At 42.7% G+C, this 24,159-nt stretch overlaps 1 protein-coding gene across 1 annotated transcript; it reads right to left on the reverse strand.

Annotated features, from left to right (window-relative positions):
* Positions 1–3,502: 3,502 nt before the first annotated feature.
* Gtf3c6 (general transcription factor IIIC subunit 6) lies at positions 3,503–10,607 on the reverse strand. Its single transcript, XM_090338285.1, has 6 exons — positions 10,472–10,607; positions 10,092–10,172; positions 8,994–9,057; positions 7,891–7,935; positions 5,262–5,375; positions 3,503–3,817 (listed from the first exon to the last, which is right to left on the reverse strand). The coding sequence occupies exons 1-6, from the start codon at positions 10,580–10,582 to the stop codon at positions 3,522–3,524; spliced, it is 711 nt and encodes a 236-aa protein (XP_090194411.1). The 5' UTR covers positions 10,583–10,607; the 3' UTR covers positions 3,503–3,521.
* Between the last annotated feature and the right edge of the window lie 13,552 nt (positions 10,608–24,159).

Consider the following 24,159-nt stretch of genomic DNA (forward strand, 5'->3'; position numbering starts at 1 on the left):
CCCTTGTGCGGTTAGTTATTTTTCGGATAGGGCCCAAACTAGAACTGGCCTCGAACTACATTCTTTGTGTTGTGTTGGTCCTGGGCTTGAACTCAGGGCCTGAGTACCATCCTCTAGCCTCTTTGTGCCCGAGGCTAGTGCTCTACCATGTCACCATTTCCAGCTTTTTCTGAGTAGTTTATTAGAAATAAAACCCCTCTGTACATCACCCCAACAATAAAATTTTAAATAAAATTTTAAAAAATAATCTCATGGACTGACCAGGAGTTTGGCCCACTGGTAGAGATCTTGCCTAGCCTGCACCAAGACCTGGGTTTGATTTCTCAGTATCACATACATAGAAAAAGCCAGAAGTGGTGCTGTGGTTCTAGTGGTAAAGCTCTAGCCTTGAAAAAGCCCAAATACAGTGCTCAGGCCCTGAGTTCAAGTCCCGAGTTCAAGCCCCAATACTGGCAAAGAAAAAAATCTTATGTACTTTACTGCCCAGATTTGATTCAAACCACAAACCTCAGATTAAAGGATTATAGGAATTAGCTATTGGCACCCAACCAGAATACTCTTCTGCAAATCTATAGACTTTTCTCTAGATTTCGTGAGGCTTGAACTCGGCTTGGGTGCTATCCCTGAGCTCTTTCCCTGGAGCCAGACCCCACTTCCCATTTTCTAGAGGTTAATTGGCGATAAAAGTCTCAGGTCCTTTTGTGCCTGGGCTGGCTTTGACCCTTGATCCTCAGATCTCAGCCTCCTGTTAGACTTTTCTTTCTATATAGCTCTGACTTTTTTCCTACAAACTCCAGCCCCCTTGGTCTCTCTAGAATCCCGGCTCCATTTCAAATCAGATCACTAGGCTCCATCTAGAATCTCTCTCTACAGTGTAGCCCAGAAATCCCTGTAGGAAACAAGATAGAGGACTCAAAAGACTTACCTCTGGATAATTTAAATATCAGTCATCTTCTCAAAATACAAATTTCCAAGCCTGGTACTGGTGGCTCATGACTATAATCCTAGCTGCTCAGGAGTCGAGTTCTAAAATGCCTATATCCTAGTTCCTAGAACCTTTTTTTTTCCCCCAGTCCTGGGGCTTGAACTCAGGGCCTAAGCACTGTCCTTGGGCTTTTTCTTCAAGGCTAGCACTCTACCACTTGAGCCTCAGCACCACTTCCAGCTTTTCTATGTATGGGGTACCAAGGACTCGAACCCTGGTCTTTGTGCATGCTAGATAAGCATTGTACCACTAGGCCAAACTCCTGGCCTCTAGTCCCCAGAATCAGGGACTAGAACAGGACTTTGAAGATACGAAGGACCTTTTTCTTTTTTCTTTTGGCCATTTCTGGGGCTTGAACTTAGGGCCTGGGCACTGTCCTTGGACACTTTTTGCTCAAGGTTAGTGCTCTGTCATTTGAGGCACAGGGTCACTTCTGGCTTTTTCTGTGTATATGGTACCAAGGAATTGAATGCAGAGCATCATGCATGCTAGGCAAGCACTCTACCACTAGGCCACACTTCTGATCCCAATATTAAGGATTTTGTTGGTTTTTTTTTTTGCCAGTCCTGGGGACTGAACTCAGGGCATGAGCACTGGCCTCCGGCTTTCCTCAAGGCCAGTGCTCTACCACTTGAGCCACAGCACCACCTCTAGCTTTTCTATGTATGGAACTGAGGAATCAAACCCTGGTTGTGAATGAAAACCTAAAGCAAAAGATACTTCCAGGTATGTTTGCAAGAAGCAATATGGCACTTAATAGGCCAGGGGAGTAGTGTAGTGGTAACAGTGCTTGCCTAGCATGCAGGAAGCCCAGAGTTCGATCCCTCAGTTCCACATACTCAAAAAAAAGCTGGAAGTGGTGCTGTGGCTCAACAAAAAAAGTGTCTTAAGGACAGTTCCCAGACCCTGAGTTCAAGACCCAGAGCAAGCCAAAAAAAAAAAAAAAAAAAAAGCAATATGGCACTTAATAGAATGCTAAGATCCCTAGGGTTTTTTGGTTTTGGCAGTACTAGGCCTTGAACCTTGGGCCTCAGTGCTACCTTTAATCTCCAACACCACTTCCAGCTTTTTCTGTGATTGAGAGATAAGTCTCATAGATTTTCCTGGTCTGGCTATGAATTGTGATCCTCAGACCTCAGCCTCCTGAGTAGCCTGAATTACAGGCACGAGCCACCAGCACCCAGCTTTTTGTTCTTTTGAGGCAGTCTCACTATCTCACCTAGTCTGGAATGGAACTCTATCTGGTAGTAGTAAGGTTTTGGTCTCAGGGCTTTAAGCACTCTCACTTAAGCTATGACTAGCCCCTTTTGCTTTAGGTTTTCAGATAGATACTCCAGCATTTTTCCAAAGTAGGCCTAGAACCAAAATCCCAGGGCTGTGATTACAAATGTGTAGTAGCATGCCCAACTCCCATTGCCCATGTATTTGAACAGACATTTATACTACATTTTTATTATCCACATATTTATCAAAAGGGGGTGCCTTTTTTAAAAATGTGGCTTTTTTATTCAGTTGTTAGGTGATGCTGGGCATAGAACCTAGAGCCTCATACACACTATAATTTATCATTGAACTGTACCTGCACCCAAGTCCCATTCTTATCTTGTAATCCTGAAAGGTAAACTCAAGTACATTTAGTAAAAGAAAAGGACTCTTATTAATCTCTAACAAGAGCCCAGGGCATTTAATATTAATAGTATCAGAAGCTAATCTTCCATCTTGCTGTGCTAATCACAGCTTACAATTTTTTATTTATTTATTTTTGGTGGGTCATTGGGCTTGAACTCTGGGACCCAGGTACTGTCCCTGAGCTCTTCAGCTCAAGGCTACGGCCCTACCCCTCAGCCAGGGCATTCTTTAGTGCCCAGGCTGGCTTTGAGCCATGATCCTAAGATCTTTGCTTCCTGAGTAGCTAAGATTACAGGCATGAGCTACTGCCCAGCTATGTCTGTGAGACTCTTATCACCAATAAACTACTCAGAAAAAGGCAGAAATGACACTGTGGCTCAAGAGGTAGAGCACTAGTATTGAACACAAAGAGGCTCGAGGACAGTGCCCAGGCCTTAGAGTTCAAGCCCAGGATCAAAGTTCAAGCACCAAGAGAGTTGCAAGAGAGTCATTAACTCATGTTTTAAAATTTTTATTTTTTTGAAAAGCTGGATGCCAGTGGCTCACGCCTATAATCCTAGCTACTAAGGAGGCTAAGATCTGAGGATCACAACTGAAAGCCAGCCTGAGCGGTCTGTGAGACTCTTATCTCCAATTAACTCCCAGAAAACCAGAAGTGGTGCTGTGGCTCAAGTGGTAGAACCCTAGCCTTGAGCTGAAGAGCTCAGGGACAACGCCCAGACCCAGATTTCAAGCTCCAGACCCACAAAAAAAAACTATTTTTGGTCCTCAGTGTCTGGGATATTAACTTGTGCAATAACTCAAAAGAATTCATACGGCTAAAACAGTGAGCCAACTGTAAGCTACACAGCCAATTCTTTTACATTTAAAAAAAATTAAGTCCATGACTAGTTATGAGAAAATATTTTTATCGAGGAGTGATTTCCAAGGCATCATCTTGAGTTTCCATAAAAACAGAACCTTCCATCTCAGAAGGAGTGCCGGCAAGAGGGCCAGGATCCTGTAGTCCTAGGTGCACTGGTTTTTCCTGCTCATAAATCAAATTTGAACTGTCTTTCATTTGCATCTCTTGCTCTTCCAAATCCAAAGGTTTTTCAGGAGCTGGAACTATAACTTCATCTTCATTTTCATGTACAAAACTACAGATCATGTTGGGTCTATAGGAGAAGTCATTTTCCTTCATTTGCAGCCATTCTACTCCACCTAATTCATGTGTAGGGGATTAGAGGACAAACAAAGAAAAACAATATGAAAATTGTAATTACATTTTTCATTCTATGTTTCAAAACCAAACAATATAGAGCAACTGTAACTGGATAAAATTATCATGTAATTTCTACCTTCCTGGAAGGTCTTGGAATGACTGTATAGTTATATATCATCAAAATCACTAGAAGTAATCAACTTCAATTATGGTTCTATACTTTTCCCAGATTTCAATCTTCATTCATCATGACAAATAATTTGAGCTTTCACGGTCATCTCAGAACTTAAAGAGAAATTTGTCACTTCCATACAACTTCCTCATCAAACTTAATTTTTTCTTTCTGTCAGTCCTGGGACATGAACTCAAGACCTGGACACTGTCCCTGAGCTTTTTTTTGCTCAAGGCTAAGACTCTCCTTGAGCCATAGCACCACTTCTGGCCTTTTCTGTTTACGTGATACCGAGGAATCAAACCCAGGGCTTCAAGCATTATCGGCCAGCACTCCACCACTAAACCACATTCCAAGACCATAATCTACTTAATTTCTTAATACATGATACTTCTTTATGATCTTCAAAGGAAGAAGTCTTATTTCCTTTCCATTATTTGGAGAGGGTGGGGTATGCTAAGGAGGGAGGCTGTTTAGGATAAGGTAAGTGAGACGGTGCTAAGTATTGAACCAAGACCTTGACTTTGCTGCGCACTCGGCTACCTACCTAGTCCCTAGTGATTTCACTTAAGAGTACAAGCTATGAGGTGAGAATCACAGCTCCACTGTGGTGTGTTCTGCCTGCAGCAGACTGCCACAGCTATAAGAGGTCTCCAGTGATCCTCACTTTCCTGTTATTCATGCCTGTGTACTCCCTTCCCACAACGAGTAGCATGTTACAGAAATAACACTGTGTGCATTCTTTCTTTTAAAGGTTTAGAAAGGACTTATCTTAGTATAATGTAGTTAAACTTAGGAGAAACAGAAACATTTCCTGCCCTCCATGCAGGAAATGGTCCTTAAAAAACTATCAAAGTAAATTTTGTGCATGTGTGTGCATGCATGTGTTTCTGTGTGAGTACCAGGGTCCGAATACAGGGGCCTGGATGCTGTCCTTAACTTTTTCTCTCAAAGCTGGCAGTCTACCACTGGAGCCAAAGCTCAACTTTTAGCTTTTTGGTGGTTAATTGGAGATCAATGTCTCATGGACTTCCCTGACTGGGCAGACTTCAAATTGTGATCCTCAGATATCAGCCTCCTATGGAGCTAAGATTACAGGCATAAGACACAGGTGCCCAGCTTTTACTTTTATTTTATGACAGTTTGACTTCTAAGGCTAGTTTGTAAAAGACATTCTGCCTTCTTCTCATGTAGTACTTGATCTCAAAGAAGCCAGCTGGAAAGGCCATTCAAACTAGATTACTTCTTTTCAGAGAATTAAGTATACAAACCTATATTTTCTTCTCCTTCTTTCTTTTCTGTTAGAAGAGTTCTTGTCATGCTGAGCTTCTTCATTGTATGACATTTATATTTTAGTACTGTTTTATCATTGCCTTCTGCATCCACTAGGACATAAAATGAACTCAATTATTATACTACTTAATTCCACTAAAATGTAAAGCCCCAATATTTCTACTTTAAGGAATTAGACTAAACTACCTCACATTAAGATAGAATTAAAAAGCTCAAAGTAGAGAAATGAAAAAGAATATTATCACTGACAGCATGACTGGACCCCAAAACAGCAAATATCTCCAAAACAAACTATAGCAAAGAGATTAAAACCATAAGCATGATAGTTTCAAGCTCTAAACTGGGAATTTGGGCTACTAGGTATGACTCAAAATGAAGAACAGAATGCAGACTTCCACTGGGCACACTTGTAATCCTTAGCCTTGATCTGAAGAGCTCAGGGACAATGCTCAGGCCTAGAGTTCAAACTCAACAACTGACCAAAAAATAAAAAAATAAAGCCGGGCGGTAGCTCACACCTCTAATCTTAGCTACTCAGGAGGCTGAGATCTGAGGATAAAGGTTCAACCCAGCCCGGCACACAAAAGGATCCAAGGACCTGAGACTCTTACCTCCAATTAACCTCTAGAAAGGAGACTCATCTCCAATTAATGTCTATAAAATGGGAAGCAGGGCTTGGCTCAAGGGTAGGTTGGTAGCCTGGAGCTGAAGAGCTCAGGGACAGTGCCCCAGCCAAGTTCAAGCCCTGTGACCCACACAATAAATAAACAAATAAACAAATAAATAAATAGAAAGGTTAAGGGGGGAAAAATGCTGCTTGTAAACAGCTGCCTAGAGTTGCAGCTTTAGAAAACTGTGCTCCTAGAATGGAGGATGAAGCTCTGTGAGCCAAAGATATGAAACAGTAAAAACTGCATACTGCTATGAGTATAATCTGATGTCAAATTTATGGACAGCAACATTAATACATGTTAATGTGCACAATATGAAACTGCTCATTTTAAACCAAACTGGCAATTTCACTTAGTCCAACCTAAGCAGTTGAAGACAAAACACTCATCAACCTCTTTCTTCCTGGCGCTTGGAACTTGTGCCTAGGGCTTTACACATGCTAAGCACACCTCTTCCATTGAGTTATAAATCCAAGCCCTACCATTTTGCCATGTCAGGGAATTAACCCAGAGGTTCACATTTTAGACAATTACTCTCCCAGTGAGCTTGCCTCCAGCCCATCAATGTATTTCTAAATGTAAATTTAAAGACACTCAAAATAAGTACAAGAAGATAATAAAACAGTATATGTAATAGCATTTTTGTGAAGTAAATCATAACTAAGATGGTGCAGACTGTAATTTCAACATTCAGGAGGTTGAGACTGCAGTACTGAAGGCTTGAAGCAGGGCTAAATTACATAATACAACCGTGTCTCAAGCACACACTCTTCAATTCCTTTCTAGGGTAGGAGTGTATGTAGGAGAATACTTCTCTAGCAAGCCTGATGCCACACACACACACACACATATTCACACACCAAAAATAATAATGTACTCAGAAGGAAAGCTACAAGTTTGAGACCTTGTCTCAAAACATATTTGAAGTAGGGTTTGGGGGATTAGTTTCTTGAGTCCCCTGTGGATACTGGATATTAAGCATTTGTCCCTAAATGGGCAAGGGAACTAAAGAGAGACTTAAAAAATGGCAGAAAAACATATGAGAAAATGCTCATCAGCCATGGTCATAAAGGAAATGAAAATAAAAACAAGCCTAAGATACTACCTTACTCCAATTAGAAAGGTCAATATTCTGAACTCAGACAACGACAAATGCTGGCAGGGTAATGGAGAAAGAGGAACCCTACTGCACTGCTAGTGGAAATGTAAACTAGTTCAGCCACTCTGGAAGGCAGTTTGGACGTTTCTTAAAGATCTGAAAATAAATCTTCCCTATGATCCCGCCATGCCACTCCTGGGCATCTATCCTGAGCATCATAACCCAGGATATGATAAGGACACCTGCTCAGCTATGTTCATCTCTGCACTATTCACAATGGCCAAGCGATGGAAACAACCCAGATGCCCTGCTGCAGATGAATGGATACAAAAAATGTAGTATATATACAATGAAATTCTACATAACCAATAGACAAGATAAAATAATGGCATTCTCTGGCAAGTGGATGAATCTAGAGCGAATCATGTTGAGTAAGATAAGACCAAAGCAACAAAAGGCACATGGTATCCTTAATACATGGCTATTAGATCCAAACAGTACAAGAGCGATGACTCAGTATTTGGGTACCCAAGGTTATGGACATAGTCTTAGAGATATAAACATAACTACATTGACATAAAAATATATGATGGGATATATACTTATAGACATGTTATATAGATTGATATGTATCTATGACATATAAACCCTCAGCTTGATTTTGATTATGTTCTAAAATCTATTTGCCAGTGATTGTATATAGAGAATCCCTTCTTGAATACTTACTTGTTTGCTAAACATGACATTTGAAATAAAATTCAATGTTAATAAAATCTTTTTAAAAAATATTTGAATTCATAGTTTAAAAAAAATTGAGCTAATGTAGATATTACTTACCATGTTCAACATTTTCTTCAAATATAACACAGGTCCCAAGGGTATCTATAGAAAATTTAAAGGTAAATTGTTGAAAAATAACAACTACTTTCTCCAAAGGGCAAATGAAAAAAAGTAAAACTTTAAAAATAAAAAGGATAGCTAGGCACAGTGGCTCACGCCTGTAATCCTAGCTACTCAGGAGGCTGAGATCTGAGGATCAAAGTTCAAAACCAGCCTGGGGGCTGGGAGTTTAGTCTAGTGGTAGCGTGCTTGCCTAGCATGCTTGCCTAGCATGCATAAAGACCCAGGTTCGATTCCTAGGTACCACATACATAGAAAAAAGCCGAAGTGGTTCGGTGGCTCAAAGCCCAAGGACAGTGCCCAAGCCCTGACTTCAAGGCCCAGGACTAGCCAAAAAAAAAATAAAACAGCCTGGGCACAAAAGGACCCGAGACACTTTTTTTTTTTTTTTCCAGTCCTGGGCTTGAGCTCAGGGCCTGAGCACTGTCCTTGGACTTTCTCAAGACTGGAGCTCTATTACTTAAGCCTCTGCACCAATTCCAGCTTTTTCCCATGTATGTGATACCGAGAAATCGAACCCAGGTGTTCGTGCACGCTAGGCAAGCACTCTACCACTAGGCCAAACTCCCAGTCAGACCCTTGACTCTTATCCCCCATGACCCACAAAAAAAAGAGAGGGGGAGCTGGAGTTTGGCCTACCAGTAGAGTGCTAGCCTAGCATGCACAAAGATTCAGGTTCAATTCCTTGGTATCACATACATAGAAAAGCTAGAACTGGTGCTATGGCTCAAGTGGTAGAGCACCAACCAAAAAAATAAGTTTTTCTAGGTGCCAATGGCTCGAGTCTGTAATTCTGTCACCCTGTCTACCCAGGAGGATGAGATCTGAGAATCATAATTTAAAGCCAGCCAGAGATAAAAGTCTGTGAGACACTGATCTCCAAGTAACCACCACCAAAAATCCTGAAGTGCTGCTGTGGCTCAAGTGGTAAATCACTAGCCTTTAGCAGAAAAACTTAGGGACAGCATCTCAGCCCTGAGTTCAAGCCCTAGGATCACAAAACATGCACAAACCCAAAAAAGGGAGTTTTACCTACCTACCTTCATATTCTCCAGCAAAAACATAGCTGTCCACTTGCAGAATGGGCCTCTCAGTGTCAATTCCCTACAACAGAATAAAGAAAAGGGTCATTAACAAAAATCATAGCCTGGGCACCAATGGCTCCTGCCTACAAACCTAGATACTCAAGAGGCTGAGATATAAGGATCATGGTTCAAAGCCACTCTTGGCTTGCCAATAGCCTGCCTCACAGGACAGATCATCCAAGTGAGGTGAGGGCAAGTTCCCACAATTGAAACTGAGTCTGTACCCCTGAACAAGAGCTCCCCCAGAAGTGAAATAATGATCAAGGGAGTCACAGGCCAAACTAAGGTCACCTATTCTGTCAGTTATGCTTGTGCACACCCAAGACCCATTCCTTTGTTTCTTTGTCTTTCTTTGCATTTTTTCTTTTCTGCTGGTCTGATAGCTCTAAACCAAAATGTTACCTCCATCCCTTCAACTTTCTCTCCAGCCACACATTTATACTCAGAGGTAGACATTTTCTCTACTACCTTAGTGCCCCCTGTACTTCTGTGGCCCTTAAAGAAATCACTGCTTTTCAGTAGAGAAGATTGTTCTCAGCAAGAGCTAGAGTATGCCCATCTGAAGTACCATGGTGAAGCCTCTTGGTGCAATTAATACACACACTGAAAGGAATGGAAAAATGAATGACAGGGGTTATTCAATTAGGAAGGGGGTGTGGACTAGGGGAAAAGCTACAGGGACAGTATGGCTGATACACTGAATCCATGTGTGGAACTCTCAGGACTAAAGTATGCTAACAAGAAGTTCACTGCTTTGTAAGGTGGAGTATGCTTGCAGACAAGCATTTCGCCATTTATGTCTTAAAAAAAAAAAATCTGGAGCTAGAGTTTGGCCTAGTGGTAGAGTGCTTGCCCAGCATGCATGAAGCCCTGGGTTCGATTCCTTGGTACCACATACATAGAAAAGCTGGAAATGGTGCTGAGGCTCAAGTGGTAGAGCTCTAGCCTTGAGAAAGTCCAAGGACAGTGCTCAGTCCTTGCGTTCAAGCCCCAGGACTGGTTTTAAAAAAATAATAATAATCCTGGACAATTCCCCAATTCTAGAAGACTCACCAAAATCTTGCATTTCTTTTCGCATTTCGAGAGAAAATCTGAATCAATAATTCCTGTTAATTCCACCAAAACAAACTGCTCCTGGTGGAAGAAAGGAGGATTAAGGAGCAAGCCTGCGCAGCTGGCAAGAAGAGACAAGCAGGAAAAGCCGAAATCCCCTGAGGCTGCCCGCCTCCCCGGGACCCCAGCTCCGTGAAGCCAGGTCCAGGGCCAGCCGGAGAACGCCCCGGAGCGACCCGCGCCTCCCCCCCGACCCCCCCGTCCCCACCGCGGTGGGCACCCGGACTGAGCTCGGCCGGCCCAGCGCGCGGGCCGGATCCGGCCGCTCACGCGCTTCCCGTAGCCACACCACCATCACCGCGACCCCCACGCGGGGCTACCTCCTCCTCTACGTCGTCGTCGTCCTCCTCCACTTCTTCCTCCTCCTCCTCCTCCGCCTCATCGTCTCCGATCTCCCAGCACAGATCCTCCTCGGCCGCCACCGCCGCCATGGCCCCGCGCGTCCTCCGAGCCGCCGTCCCTGGCCACGCCCATACGAAGACGCCATCCGGAGTAAGGGCGGCGGAGCCCCTTCCAGAATTCAAGATGGCGACGTCAGCCAACCCAGTGCCGGGAGGCCCAGTGCATCCCGACCACGTGGGAACGGCCTCTTGCCCCCTGAGGAGCTGTTTATGAAAACAAGAAGCCGGGCGCAGTGGCTCACGCCTGCAATCCTAGCTACTGAGGCTGGGATCTGAGGATCAAGGTTCAAAGCCAGCCCGGGCACTAAAAAGTTCATGAGATGCATCTCCAATTAATCGCCAGACAACCGGAAGCGGCCCTATGGCCCAAAGGGTTGGGTGGTCCCCTGAGCAGAAGAGTTCTGGGACAACGCAGGCCCAGAATTCAAGTTCCACCACCACAAAGAAAAGAAAAAAGAATCTCCGGGACCTTCCTTCCTGGGTTGGCTTGGAATGCAGTCCTTGGGTCTCAGCCTCCTGAGTAGCAGGGTCTACAGGCCTGAACCACCAAAGCACAGCTGACATCTATTTTCATTGCCATACTTTCTATTAGGATTTTTTTTTTTTTTTTGGCCAGTCCTGGGGCTTGAACTCAGGGCCTGAGCGTTGTCCTTGGACTTTCTCAAGGCTAGAGCTCTACCACTTGAGCCACAGTACTGTCTCCAGGTTTTTCTATGTATGTGGTACTGAGGAATCGAACCCCGGACTTCGTGCATGCTAGACAAGCACTCTACCAGTAGACCGAACTCCCAGCCCACTGCCATACTTTCTAATAAACATTTCTATTATGTCTATTGTTATATTGAGTTCTTCTCTTGCCAGACAAAAGGACCTAGATCAACTTAGTTGCCCTAAATTTCTGGTAACCTTTGTACCTGAGACAGGATGATTTAGAGGTTAAGATGACCTTTGAAGCCTTGAAGTCTGATACCTGCCACTTCCTGCTGAGTTTATTAACTCAAGGGCTTAGGCAAAGTGGCTATTTTTTAAGGGTCAAATGAGATACTACATGTAAAATAGAATCAGCTCCCAATTTAGCACATAATAAGCATTCCATGTACCTTTAATCTATCACTGATATTTTAGTACTAGTAATTTTTTTTTTCTGCCAGTCCTGGGCTTGAGCTCAGGGCCTGAGCACTGGGTTTTCTCAAGGCTAGAGCTCCACCACTTGAGCCTCAGCACCACTTCCAGTTTTTTCTATGTGTCTGGTACCAAGAAATTGAACCCAGGTCTTTGTGCATGCTACGCAAGCACTGTACCAGTAGGCCAAACTCCTTCCCCCCCTACACACCTTTTGGTTTTTTTTTTCCGTTCTCTCTCTCTCTCTCTCTCTCTCTCTCTCTCTCTCTCTCTCTCTCTCTCTCTCTCTCTCTCTTCTTTTAGGTCAATTGTGCGGCTTGAACTCAGGGCCTGGGAGCTGTGCCTGAGTTCTTTCATTCAAGGCTAGTGCTCCACCACTGGAGCACTGGTTTTCTGGTGGTTAACAGACTTTCTTGCCTAGGCTGGCTTTGAACCACGATCCTTAGACCTCAGCCTCCTGAGTAGATAGGATTATAGGGGTGAGTCTCAGTGCCTAGCTTGCATAGCTTTTTTGTTTTTAGCTGGCTTTACAACATGAGCCACACCACTAGCAGATTGATGGTTACTTACAGATAAGAACCTCCCTTTTTTTTTTTATTGTGTTTTATTGTCAGGATAATGTATAGAGGGGTTACAGTTACATTTGTCAACTAATGGGTACATTACTTCTCAAACCTTGATACCCCTTCTCATGTTTTTGTTCCCCTTTCCCTTCCTCCACCTCCTCCAAGAGTCTCTCTTTTTCTACCCTGACAGACTTTACTGAGATAATCAGATTTCCGCCTCCAGAATAGCTAGGATTGTAGACATGAGCCACCAGTACCTGTCAGCTAAAATAAATAAATAAATAAATGTTTTTTAGACTCAGACAAGGTAAGAATGGCAAAGGACATATGAGAAAATACTCTGGTCATAAAGGAAAGGGCTGAGATTCCATCTCACCCCAGTTAGATTGGCCAACACCACGAATTTGAACAAAAACTGTTGCCCAGGTTGTGGAGTAATAGGAATCCTACTGTACTGTTGGTGGTACTGTAAACCAGTACAACCACTCTGGACAGCAGTCTGGAGGTTCCTCAAGCTAAACATAGATCTTCCTTATGATCTCGTCAGACCATTCTTAGGCATCTACCCACAACAACACAAGGTAGGATACCGAAAAGACATTCTTGTTCATTGCTGCACTATTCCCAATAGCCAAACTATAGAAATAACCCAGATGCCCTACAATAGATGAGTGGATCCCAAACCATGTGGTACCTATACACAATGGAATTTTACACTGCCATTAGGAATGATAATATTATGTTGTTTGTAGGGAAGTACATGGAGCTGGACAAATCATACTAAGTGAGGTAAGCCAAGTTCAGATCAACCAAACACATGTTATCTTTCATAGGAGGAAGCTAGACCTAAAATACACAGGGACACAGGAAATGACCCAGGAGAGAGGACCCAAAGGCACAATGCCTCTGTGCCTTTGTTCATATAAAATAATCTTGATTGAGCTGGTTGCTGTGGCTCACACCTGTAATCCTAGCTACTCAGGAGGCTGAGATCTGAGGATCTCGGTTCAAAGCTAGTCCGGGCACTAAAGAATGAGAGATTCTTATCTCCAATTAATCACTAGAAAAAGAGAAGAGAGGCTGTGGCTCAAAGGGTTAGGGCAGTAGCTGAAGAGCTCAAGGACAACACCCAGGCCCATGGGTAGGGTGGAATCCTTGAACTGTACAGCTCAGGTACAGAGTTCAAGCCCCATGGCTCACAATAATAATAATAATAAGTAATAGTAGTAGTAGTAGTAACAGTAGTAGTAGTATAATTGATATGAATTCCAGCCAGGAGCTGGTGGCTCACACCTATAATCCTAACTACTCAGGAAGCTGAGATCTGAATATTAAGGTTTGAAGTCAGTCCAGGCAGGAAATATGTGAGACTCCCTTTAATGGCCAGAAAAATAGAAGTAGAGCTGTGGTTCAAAGTGGTAGAGTGCTAGTCTGGAGGGAAAAAGCTCAGGACAGCACACAGGCCCTGAGTTCAAACCCCTTGACTGGCGAAAAAGAAAAAGAAAAAGAAAGAAAGAAAGAATTCCAAGAGATGGAAAAAAAAAGAGTTTATTTGGCTTTGGGGCAAGAAGAGCACAGAAATAGGAGTCTCATGGTCTTTGTGCCTGGGCTGGCTTTGATCCCTGATCATCAGATCTCAGCCTTCTGAGTAGCTAGGATCACACGTGTGAGCCAGCGAGCCCGGCAATAAGAGAAATTTTAAAGGTCATTCAGACATTACAATTAGGAAGTAAAAACTGAAAAACCAATGGCCAGGAGCATAGCCTAGTGGTAGAATGCTTGCTTAGCATGCATGAAGCCCTGGGTTTGATTCCCGGATACCACATACTCAGAAAAGGCCAGAACTGGTACTGTGGTTCAAGTAGCAGAGCAGTAGCCTTGAGCAAAAGTGTCCAAGTCCAATGCCCAGACCCTAAGTTCAAGCCCCAGGACTGGCAAAAAAAAAAAAATGGAAAAACCAAAACTACCTCTCATTGCGAAGGAAACTACTTTTAGATGTCAATTTACAATAATAGGAAACAAAAGGAACCATCTAAAACTGCCTTTTCCTTTGCAGTATTAAAAATAATCAACCAGGGCTGGGAATGTAGCTTAGTGGCAGAGTGCTTGCCTAGCATGTATGAAGCCCTAGGTTCGATTCTTCAATATCACATAGAAAAAGAAAAAAGGTGAAAGTGGCACTGTGGCTCAAGTGATAAAGTGCTAGCTTTGAGTAAAAGAAGCTCAGGGACAGTGCCCAGGCCCTGAGTTCAACCCCAGGACTGGCAAAAAATAAAATCAACAGCCATAAAATAGAACAAAAGAGACTTGGAGGACGGACACACACACACACACACACACACACACACACACACACACAGAAGCCTGATTACTCCTGCAGCCCCCTAGCTAGCTGAATTAAAACTACAAAACAAAATGACAGCATTGCATTCCTTCTACACATTTAGTGCTTATAACCCATACCACGCTCCACTGGAGACAACATGCCGATAAGGTCTTCCCTTTCCTCTCTGGAAGCTGAATATTGGTAAATTCTTTCCCTCTCTGCCCATCAGAGTGGAGCCTTCTGATCTAATAGCTTGTGGGGAGAAAAACCCTGGTTCTGGTAAGTGTGGCAATTAATTTTAATTGCAGTTAATAAGTGGAATAATTGGGAAAAATCTGTAATATAATTGCTGAAAAATATTAGGTGGGTTGTTAGTCTCCATATTAAAAAGTCTGCCGCTAGGAGGAGACAAAAGCATTGAAAATAGTTTAATCTGCTCTTTTTCCATAGCAAAAGCCTAATTTAAGAGAGGGAAAAAAAGGAGTGACATTGTCCTAAAAAGAAATGTTCTCATTACCTGGCTTATATAACTGCCTATGGCCATACTACCCTGAACACGCCCGAACTCGTCTGACTTATATAACTGTAACCTCTCTGTACAACATCTTTATAATAATAATAAAACTTGAAAAAAAAGAGCACTGGCATTGTCCCAAAAGAAATATACTCTTTACCTGACATATAACTGTAACCCCTCTGCACATCACCTTTATAATAACAATATTTAATATTGTAAATGTAAGGAGAGAGCGAGGGAGAGAGAGAGAGAGAGAAAGAGAGAGAGCGCGCGAGAGAGCGCCCACTTGAACTCAGGGTAGGGGAGTAGGTCCTTAGCTTTTTCCTTTCAATGCTAGCATTCTGCTTGAGCCACAACTCCACTTCGATTGAGTTTTCTTGGTGGCTAACTGGGAAAAAGACTCTCATGCACTTTCCTGTCTAGGTTGGCTATGAACAAAGATTCTAGGATCTCAACCTGCTGAGTAGCTGGAATTCTAGGCATGAGCTGACACCAGCTGGAACCTAGCTCCATTGGGTCTTTTTAATCTGTATCTTCTGTTTCTGAAAACTAAATGCTAGCTAGGACACTAGTTTTTGAACTTGCAGTGCAACAGAATCACTGGATGGTTTCTCTAGTTTATCGATCTGTAAACACTATCAATATTTAGATGAAGTAGCAGAACTCTGGTAAAGCACCAGATAGTAAGTAAAAAGGGCATTTCTTTTCTCTGTTCTATGCTGGGGATTGAAATCAAAAGCACACAACATTTTTCCCAGATGACACCTTGCTCTGAGGAACATACTTGGAGAAGCACTTTGTTAGAGGTAAATGTCATTTACCAAAAGCCAGATTCCATTAAATATTGAGAGCATAGTTAAACATTCTCTCTTTCTAAAAAGAAAAGTTAATATTGGAAATAAGACTGGAATAATATTTTTAATGAGAAAGAAAGCAGATCATAATTTGGTAGTAGTGTGACACTACTGGAAAATAGTAGTGGTGGAGAAAAATGGCACATGGAGAGATAGAGTAGACAGACTAGATTGGAGTCTGCTGGAGTCCTCAAAATCAGGATTACTTTATATGAAGCTCCTGATAAATGTAGAAAGGGCATTGGATGGGCCAGGAGTTTGGCCTAGTGGTAGAGTGCTTGCCTAGCATGCATGAAGACCCAGGTTCAATTCCTCAGTACCACATACATAGAAAAAAGCCAGAAGTGGTGCTGAGGCTCAAGTGGTAGAGCTCTAGCCTTGAGAAACCCATGGACAGTGCTCAGGCCCTGAGCTCAAGGCCGGGACTGGCAAAAAAAAAAAAAAAAAGGGGGGGGGGCATTGGATTAGCTCACATACTAGTACTGAAAGCGTATGCTTTATGGGTTTGTTTGTTGTTGTTTTGCTGTGTGTGTGTGTGTGTGTGTGTGTGTGTGTGTGTGTGTGTGTGTTTTAGTGGAGATAAGTAAGAGTCTCACCAACTTTTCCTGCCTGTGCTGGCTTCAAACTGTGATCCTCAGATCTCAGCCTCCTGAGTAGCATGGATCGTAAGTGTGAGCCACTGTGCCCAGCAAAAATAGATGGAAGAATAAGGCACCTATAATTCACATCAGTAATCCTAGCTATTTAGGAGGCCAAGATCTGAGGATCACAGTTTGAAGCCAATCCTGGGAAAATAAATCATAGAGACTCTTATTGAAGATTAACCAGCAACATGCCAGAAATGAAGGTATAATACAAGTAAAAAAGTCGCAAGCAAGCTGGCATGGTGGTTCACATCTGTAATCCTAGCTACTCAGGAGAACCTAGATCTGAAGAGCTCAGGGATAGCACCCAGGCACAGAGTTCAAGCCCTATGACCCACAAAAAAAGTCACAAGCAGAAAAAGCTAAGCAAGATCTCAACCCAGCTTTCAAGCCCCAATACTAGCACATACATACAAGCATGCACATGTACATACATGTATGCACGCATGCATACATAAGTACATACATGCATGATGGAAGAGACCTCAAAACCTTCATAATTGTTAGGTAGAATACCAGAGTCTCCTGAGAAGTTTCTCGGATTTAGGAAGCCCAAGGAAGGCTAGAGTGTTTGGGCATGTAGTTGCATGATAGAGTGCTTATCTAGTATGCCAAGGGTCCTGAGTTCCATTCCACAGCACACACAAAAAGGTTAGTTTGGGGCTGGAAATGTGGCTTAGTGGCAAAGTGCTTGCCTAGCATGCATGAAGTTCTAGGCTTGATTCTTCAGTATCATCTAAACAGAAAAGGCTGGAAGTGGTAATACAACTTAGGCGTAGATTGCTGGCCTTGAGCAAAAGAAGCTCAAGTACAGTACCAAGACCCTGAGTTCAAGACCAAGAACAGGTTAAAAGAAAAGAAAAGAAAGAAAAAAGCTCATTTTCATGTGTAACCAAATCACATGTAATGTGATGGCAATGAGTATTCTCCAGGAAAACCATAAAGCAAGCATGTGAAGACTGTCCATGGGAGAAATCATTTGGCAATTTATAAATGAAACAGACAGACAGCTTTTCTGAAGATAGGTGTATGGAGCTGAGACGCTGGAAAAAGTCAGTGAATGATGACACTTGCATTGAAAAACTAATGAACTTTGGGGCCAAGAGCATAACCTAGTGATAGAGTGCTCACCTACCATGCACAAAGCCCTGGGTTCAATGCCTCGGTCCCACATACTCAGGAAAACAAAAAACAAAAACCAGAAATGGCACTGTGACTCAAGTGGCCTTGAGCAAAAAGGCAAAAAATGTCCAAGGACAGTGACCAGGCCCCTGAGTTCAAGCCCAGGACTGACAAAAAAACAAAAACAAAAACCTAATGAACTTAGATAATCACCCAAATGAAGAGGCTGATGAGGAAAAGAAGTTCGAGAAAAATACTCCAGCTAGGGACCCAAGAGTCAGTTCAGAAGTATGGAATTGGTAACATGAGGTAGCTTGCCCCAGCTGCTCAGTTCAGATGAAAGGATGATTAACTGGACCAGTGTTCTCACGGGTGGTTCCCAGGCTATGGTAGCCAGCTTTACCTGGGCGTCACTCAAAAATGCACATTTTCAAGCCCCACCCCTTACTACTAAAATCAGAAATGCTAGTAGCTTTCCAGGTAATTCTGAATTGCACTGCAGTTTGAAAACTGAGCTAAGCTGGTTCTTGATGCCATGTGGATTTAGCCTGTCAAGAATTTAAACTGGTACATACATTCAGAGAAAAATAGTTTGGATTGTGGGGAGAGAAGCCAAAAGCTAGTTTTAGAGAACTGAGTAAGCTAAACTGATGAGTAAGCAGAAACTCTGACTAAATGAGGTAGTTGGCAGACAGCTGGTGACACACACCCTCATTGGTGGGCAGCCAGGATCAGAATGTCAACCAACCTAAGTTCTAAGTGTCCTGATGTCCATCTATGTTGATGTACCTTTCAGTCTCCAGCACATTGCTTTTCTCAGGTTTCTGGCATGCTCTAATCTGCCATCTTAAAACATAAAAAGAAGACTGGGAGTGTGGCCTAGTGGTAGCATGCTTGCTTAGCATGCATGAAGCCCTGGGCTCGATTCCCCAGAACCACATACATAGAAAAAGCTGGAAGTGGCACTGTGGCTCTAGTGACAGAGTGCTAGCCTTGAGCAAAAAATGTCCAAGGACAGTGCCCAGGCCCTGAGTTCAAGACCCAAGACTGGCAAAAAAAAAAAAAAAAAGATGATATAGCTTCAGTCTAAATTCATAGACTTATACTTAGAATTACAAGTGTGAGTCACCGAGCCCAGCTCATAGACCTATACTAAAAAACAACAAAACCTAGCTGGGCACTGATGACTCACACATGCAATCCTCACTACTCAGTAAGCTGAGATCTGAGAATCTCAGTTCAGAGCTAGCTTGGGTAGGAAAGTCCATGAAACTCTTCTCTCCAGTTAACCACTAGGAAATCAGAAATGGCACTAGGCTCAAAATGTTAGGTACTAATCTTGAGCAAAAGAGCCCAGGGTTAGCACCCAGGCCCTGAATTCCTGCCCCACAGCCATCCTTAAAATTTAATTTTACCAGTACAGTTTAGTGGTGTTAAGTAGGCTCATTCTGTGTAATCAATGTCCAGAACTTTTTTTTCTGTTTTTTGTTTTTATTTGGGTCATGGGGCTTTGTGCCCCAGCTAGCTTTAAACCTTGATCCTCAGGTCTCAGCCTGCGGAGTAGCTAGGATTACAGGCAGAGCCACTGGGCCCATCCCACTTCCTGTTTTCCAGTGATTAATTGGAGATAAGAGTCTAAGTTTCTTCAGTGCCTCAGGTTAGCTTTGAACAGAGATCCTCAGATCTCCAGACTCCCAAGTAGCTTGGATTATAGGCATGAGCCTCTGTATGTGGCTAAACACACCTTTTTTTTTTTAATTGTAAGGGTAATGTATAGAGGGGTTACAGTTACATTCGCCAGGTAGTAGGTGCATTACTTTTCACACATTGATACCCCTTCTCATGGTTTTTGTTGCCATTTCCCTCCCCCACTGCCTCCCCACATTTATTTTTGAAGCAGGTTTAGCTTCATCCTTATTCCTCCAATCTCCCAAGTGCCAGGATTGAAAGTACTACCACACCAAGCTTGTCATATCATCTTGATGACATATCCCTTTATCTATATTTTTTAGTATGCCTGTAGGCCCAGCTACTCAGGAGGCTGAGATTGAGGATCAAGGTTTCAACCCAGACAAACAGAAAACATCTGGGAGACATTTTTCTTTTTTTTTTTTTTTAGTTATGGGGCTTAAACTTGGCCTGGGCACTGTCACTGAGTTCAAGGCTACCACCCTACCCCATGAGCCACAGCCCCACTTTCCTTTTTTAGTGCCTGGGCTGGCTTTGAATCGCGATCCTCAGATCTTCAGCCTTCTGAGTAGGTAGGATTACAGATGAGAGCCACAATGCCTCCTGGTGAGACTTTTAACTCCAATTAACCACCAAAAACCTGAAGTGACAATGTGGCTCAAGCAGAGTGCTAGGTTTGAGCAGAAAAAGACAAGCCAAAGTGAAAGGCAAATTCCAGTGCAAGGGGAAGTTCAAGCCTTTGAACAAAAACAAATAAATAAATAAAAGTAAAATATACTTAAATAGTCTGGTCTTATAAATTAATGATTTATTATTAATATATTTCAAGAAAGGAAATAACAGGCTGGGACCATGACCTAGTGGTAGAGTGCTTGCTGGGCATCCACAATAATCTGAGTTCGATTCCTTGGTACCACATACACAGAAGAAGCCATAAAAAAAAAAAGTTTTAAGAACAAAACTGCCGGACTCATGTGTAGATTAGTAGTATATGCATACCATGAGACGAGGCCCTGTGTTGCATCCCTAGCACCAAGGCAGAAGATAAAAGTTAAATAACTAAACATTTGTGCTTTTTTATTTTTTTTTTTTTTACCAGTCTTGGGGCTGTGCACTCTCCTTGGACTTTCTCAAGGCTAGAATCTGCCAACTGAACCACAGCACCACTTCCAGCTTTTTCTATGTATATAGTACCGAGGAATCAAACCTGGGTCTTCAAACTGGGGTCATGCTAGGCACAAACCCTACCACCTAGCCAAACTCTGGATTAACATTTGTGTTTTAGTATGATACAAATGTTTTCATTTCTTAGGGCAGTTTGCCCTTGTATCAGAACCTACTATATCTTATCCAACCTTACATGCTTCCTTTTCACCCACTAACTAACCCTTTTGTTCCCACCCAGTAGATTTCTTGAAATTCTACATCCTGCCTTGTTTAATTTTTTGCCACTGTCATTTACTTTCTAGGCTGACCTTTTCTCCTTACCCATTAACTCTCTTGATCCAAGCAACTTGCCCTAGCTGGTCTCCTCTTATCTAACATTCATCCACTGAGCCCACACCCGAGTTTCTATTCCATCTTGTATTGGTTAGTTCATGTATGTACGCATATTCTCAACTTGTTTTTAAGTGTCTTAAGTGAATTACTTTTCACTGATCTGTACAGTGCTATGTGGTTGTGAAGGTTATTGAATTCATGACTGAATGGATGCATTCATTAAGTGATGTGAAACTGGCTTAACCCAGAAGACTTGAGAGAAGTGCTTAGAGTTTAAGAGTCATTCTGAGTCCAAACAGCTTTGAGGTTATACTACACCGGATTTAGCTGAGAATCCTCTCTTGTACTTTGCTTTCCTTCCTACTGTGGTGACAATTACCCATTCACTCTTTGCCTTTTTTGGCTCTGTAGAAGTTGACTACATGGTAGTAAATGTCATTGAATTATTAAGGAATTTATGTGTATTATGTTTAGCTTTTGTCTGTACCAAGCATAGAAATTCCTTTGGCACAGAGATGGAATATTTGAATTTTTACTTTTTTTATGGTGCTAAGGGTTGCATTCAGTGTCTTATGCATCTAAACACATGTTGTACTACTTTAAGCCTCACATTTTTTTTTTTTTGCCAGTCCTGGACTTAAGCTCAAGGCCTGAGCACTGTCCTTGGACTTTCTCAAGGCTAGAGCTCTACCACTTGAGCCTCAGCACCATTTCCCAGCTTTTTTCTATGCATGTGGTACCAAGGAATTGAACCTGGGTCTTTGTGCATGCTAGGCAAGCACTCTACCACTAGGCCAAACTCCCAGCCCCTCACATTCTTTTTAATCTACCTATGCAAAAGTAACACAGCTGTTCCTTTACAATGTATACTTAATAAGTGCTTCCTAAATTGGTTAGTAAATGTAAAGAAAAAATGTCTTTCCCTTAAGCCGGGAGTTTGGCCTAGTGGTAAAGTGCTTGCCTAGCATGCACGAATACCCGGATTCCATTCCTCGGTACCACATACATAGAAAACGTGGGAAGTGGTGCTGAGCCTCAAGTGGAGCTCTAGCCTTGAGAAAGTCCAAGGACAGTGCTCAGGCCCTGAGCTCAAGCCCAGGACTGGCCAAAAAAAAAAAAAAAGTCTTTCCCTTAAAAGGAAGAGCCCTTTTTCCCTAAGTTGGTATTTCTCAGCATAGTACTAGATGACTAGTTTGTGATACTCTTACCTCCAACAATTCAGAAGTGGTGATGTTACTCAAGTGGTAAAGCACCAGCCTTGAGTAAAAAAGCTCGAGGACAATGCCTAGGCCCTGAGCTGAAGCCCCAGCACTCACAAGTGCGCACGCGCGCGCACACACACACACACACACACACACACACACACACACACGCACACACACAAGCTAATACAGACACTGGGGGCTCAAATCTGTAATCCTGTAATCTTAACTACTCAGGAAGCTAAGATACTGGGGATCATAGTTCAAGGGTAGTCCAGGCAGAAAAATCTGCTAGACTCTCTCCAAAACAACCAGCCATAAACTAAGTTTGAGGTATGACCAAAGTGAGAAAGCATCAACCAAACAAGCAAAGCTGAGTGTGAGGTTCTGAGTTTAAGTCTTGGCACAGCAAAAAGAAAAAAGAAAGAAATTACAGACTGTCACTCAGTGGGAATGTGTGGGTTTAGTATGTATGTATAGCTCCTGGATTTGATTCTCAAACCATCAGAAAAAAATCATAAAAGGATAACTTCTGTAAAGGGTGGGCCCAGAAATGGAGGGACAAAGGGTAAATAAATGCAGCAGTAGTACTCACTAGACACTATGTCGAAACGAACTATCCATCTTCTGGGTGGAGATTGCAGGGGAAAACCAGGGAAAAGTGAAGGAAGGGGAGACACTGTTAAAAAGAAATGTACTCTTTACCTAAGCCAAAACTGTACCTGCTCTGTACCTCACCTTTATAATAACAATTAAAAAATTATTTGGGACTGGGAGTGTGGCCTAGTGGTAGAGTGCTTGCCTAGCATGCATGGAGCCCTGAGTTCCATTCTTGGGTACCACATATACAGAAAAGACTAAAAATGGTGCTGAGGCTTAAGTGGTAGAATGCTAGCCTTGAGATAGCTCAAGGACAGTCCCAAGGCCCTGAGTTCAAGCCCCAGTACTCACACACAAAAAAGACAGGCCGGGTGGCCTAGTGGTAGAGTGCTTGCATATCATGCATGAAGACCCGAGGTGGCTTCTGCCTGTAATCTTAGCCATTCAGGAGGCTGAGATCTGAGAATCTCGGTTCAAATCCATCCCGAGCACTAAAGCCCAAGAACTGGCAAAAATAAATAAATAAAATAAAATAAGGTAAAATAAAATTCTCTCCCTCCACCCCGCCAAAATAAAAGGATGTGAAAGAGTGGCGAGAGTGATAGAGTGCTAGTCTTGAGAGGAAAAAGCCAAGTTACGGTGTCCGTGCCCCAAGTTTGAGTACTGGTGCGCACACACAAAACAAACAAAAAACCTGGACACTGGATCTAGGTTTCCTGAATTCATCAAACTTCACTTCTTACCAAATGTATATTCTGGGTGTACTTTAGACGTCTCCCTGTGTCTCAGCTTCATCATGTACAAAATGAGAAGAACAATTTAATTATCTATCAAATGACCTCCAAACATCAAAGTGGTTGGCACAGAATCTAAGGGTAGAAATGCTATGTATATTTTTGCCATTATCGAAATTTTGGGGTGTTAGGCCAGAAGCATGGCTCAAGCGGTAGATCACTGCTTACCAAACATGAGGCCAAAGTTCAAACCCACAAGTGCCACTAGAAAATGAAAGGTAAGTACTTTCCAACAAAGTTAATATTTCTGCTTAAGTCTTGGATCTTTGTAGAAAATTCACCTATATAGACTTTGCCCTTTTTTGTTTTCCTTTCTGCTCTGGAGAAGTAGACCAGCAGACCAGGATGCTCACTACCTTACTGCAGAGAAGCTGAACAAAGAAAGCTGAGATCGTTACTGCATGCTGATGAGCAAGATGACCAGTATCCTCTCATTCCTACTGCTTCCCCATAATTAAAAATCATATAAAAATAGCAGGAATTCAAATGAGTCCAACACATTTTCTCACTTGCCAGAAAGTGGGTAGCTACAAAGGATAACAAAACACAAAACCTATCATAGCAACCATCCTTCAGCCAAGTCATCTCCTGTCCCAAGTCTCTATGGAGATCTTATATGCTCCAGGCCTCTTCTTCCTTCCTATCCCTGTCTCCAAGAGCTTTGCTAGCCT

This window comes from Megascapheus bottae, chromosome 8, assembly GCF_031878675.1.
Source record: "Megascapheus bottae isolate mThoBot1 chromosome 8, mThoBot2.hap1, whole genome shotgun sequence".
Taxonomy (NCBI): domain Eukaryota; kingdom Metazoa; phylum Chordata; class Mammalia; order Rodentia; family Geomyidae; genus Megascapheus; species Megascapheus bottae.

Coding starts and splice junctions, on each gene's coding strand:
- Gtf3c6 (XM_090338285.1), bottom strand. CDS start 10,582: ATGGCGGCGGTGGCGGCCGAGGAGGATCTGTGCTGGGAGATCGGAGAC. Junction 10,173..10,471: donor ACGACGACGTAGAGGAGGAG/GTAGCCCCGCGT, acceptor TTCTTCCACCAG/GAGCAGTTTGTTTTGGTGGA. Junction 9,058..10,091: donor AAAAGAAATGCAAGATTTTG/GTGAGTCTTCTA, acceptor ATTCTGTTGTAG/GGAATTGACACTGAGAGGCC.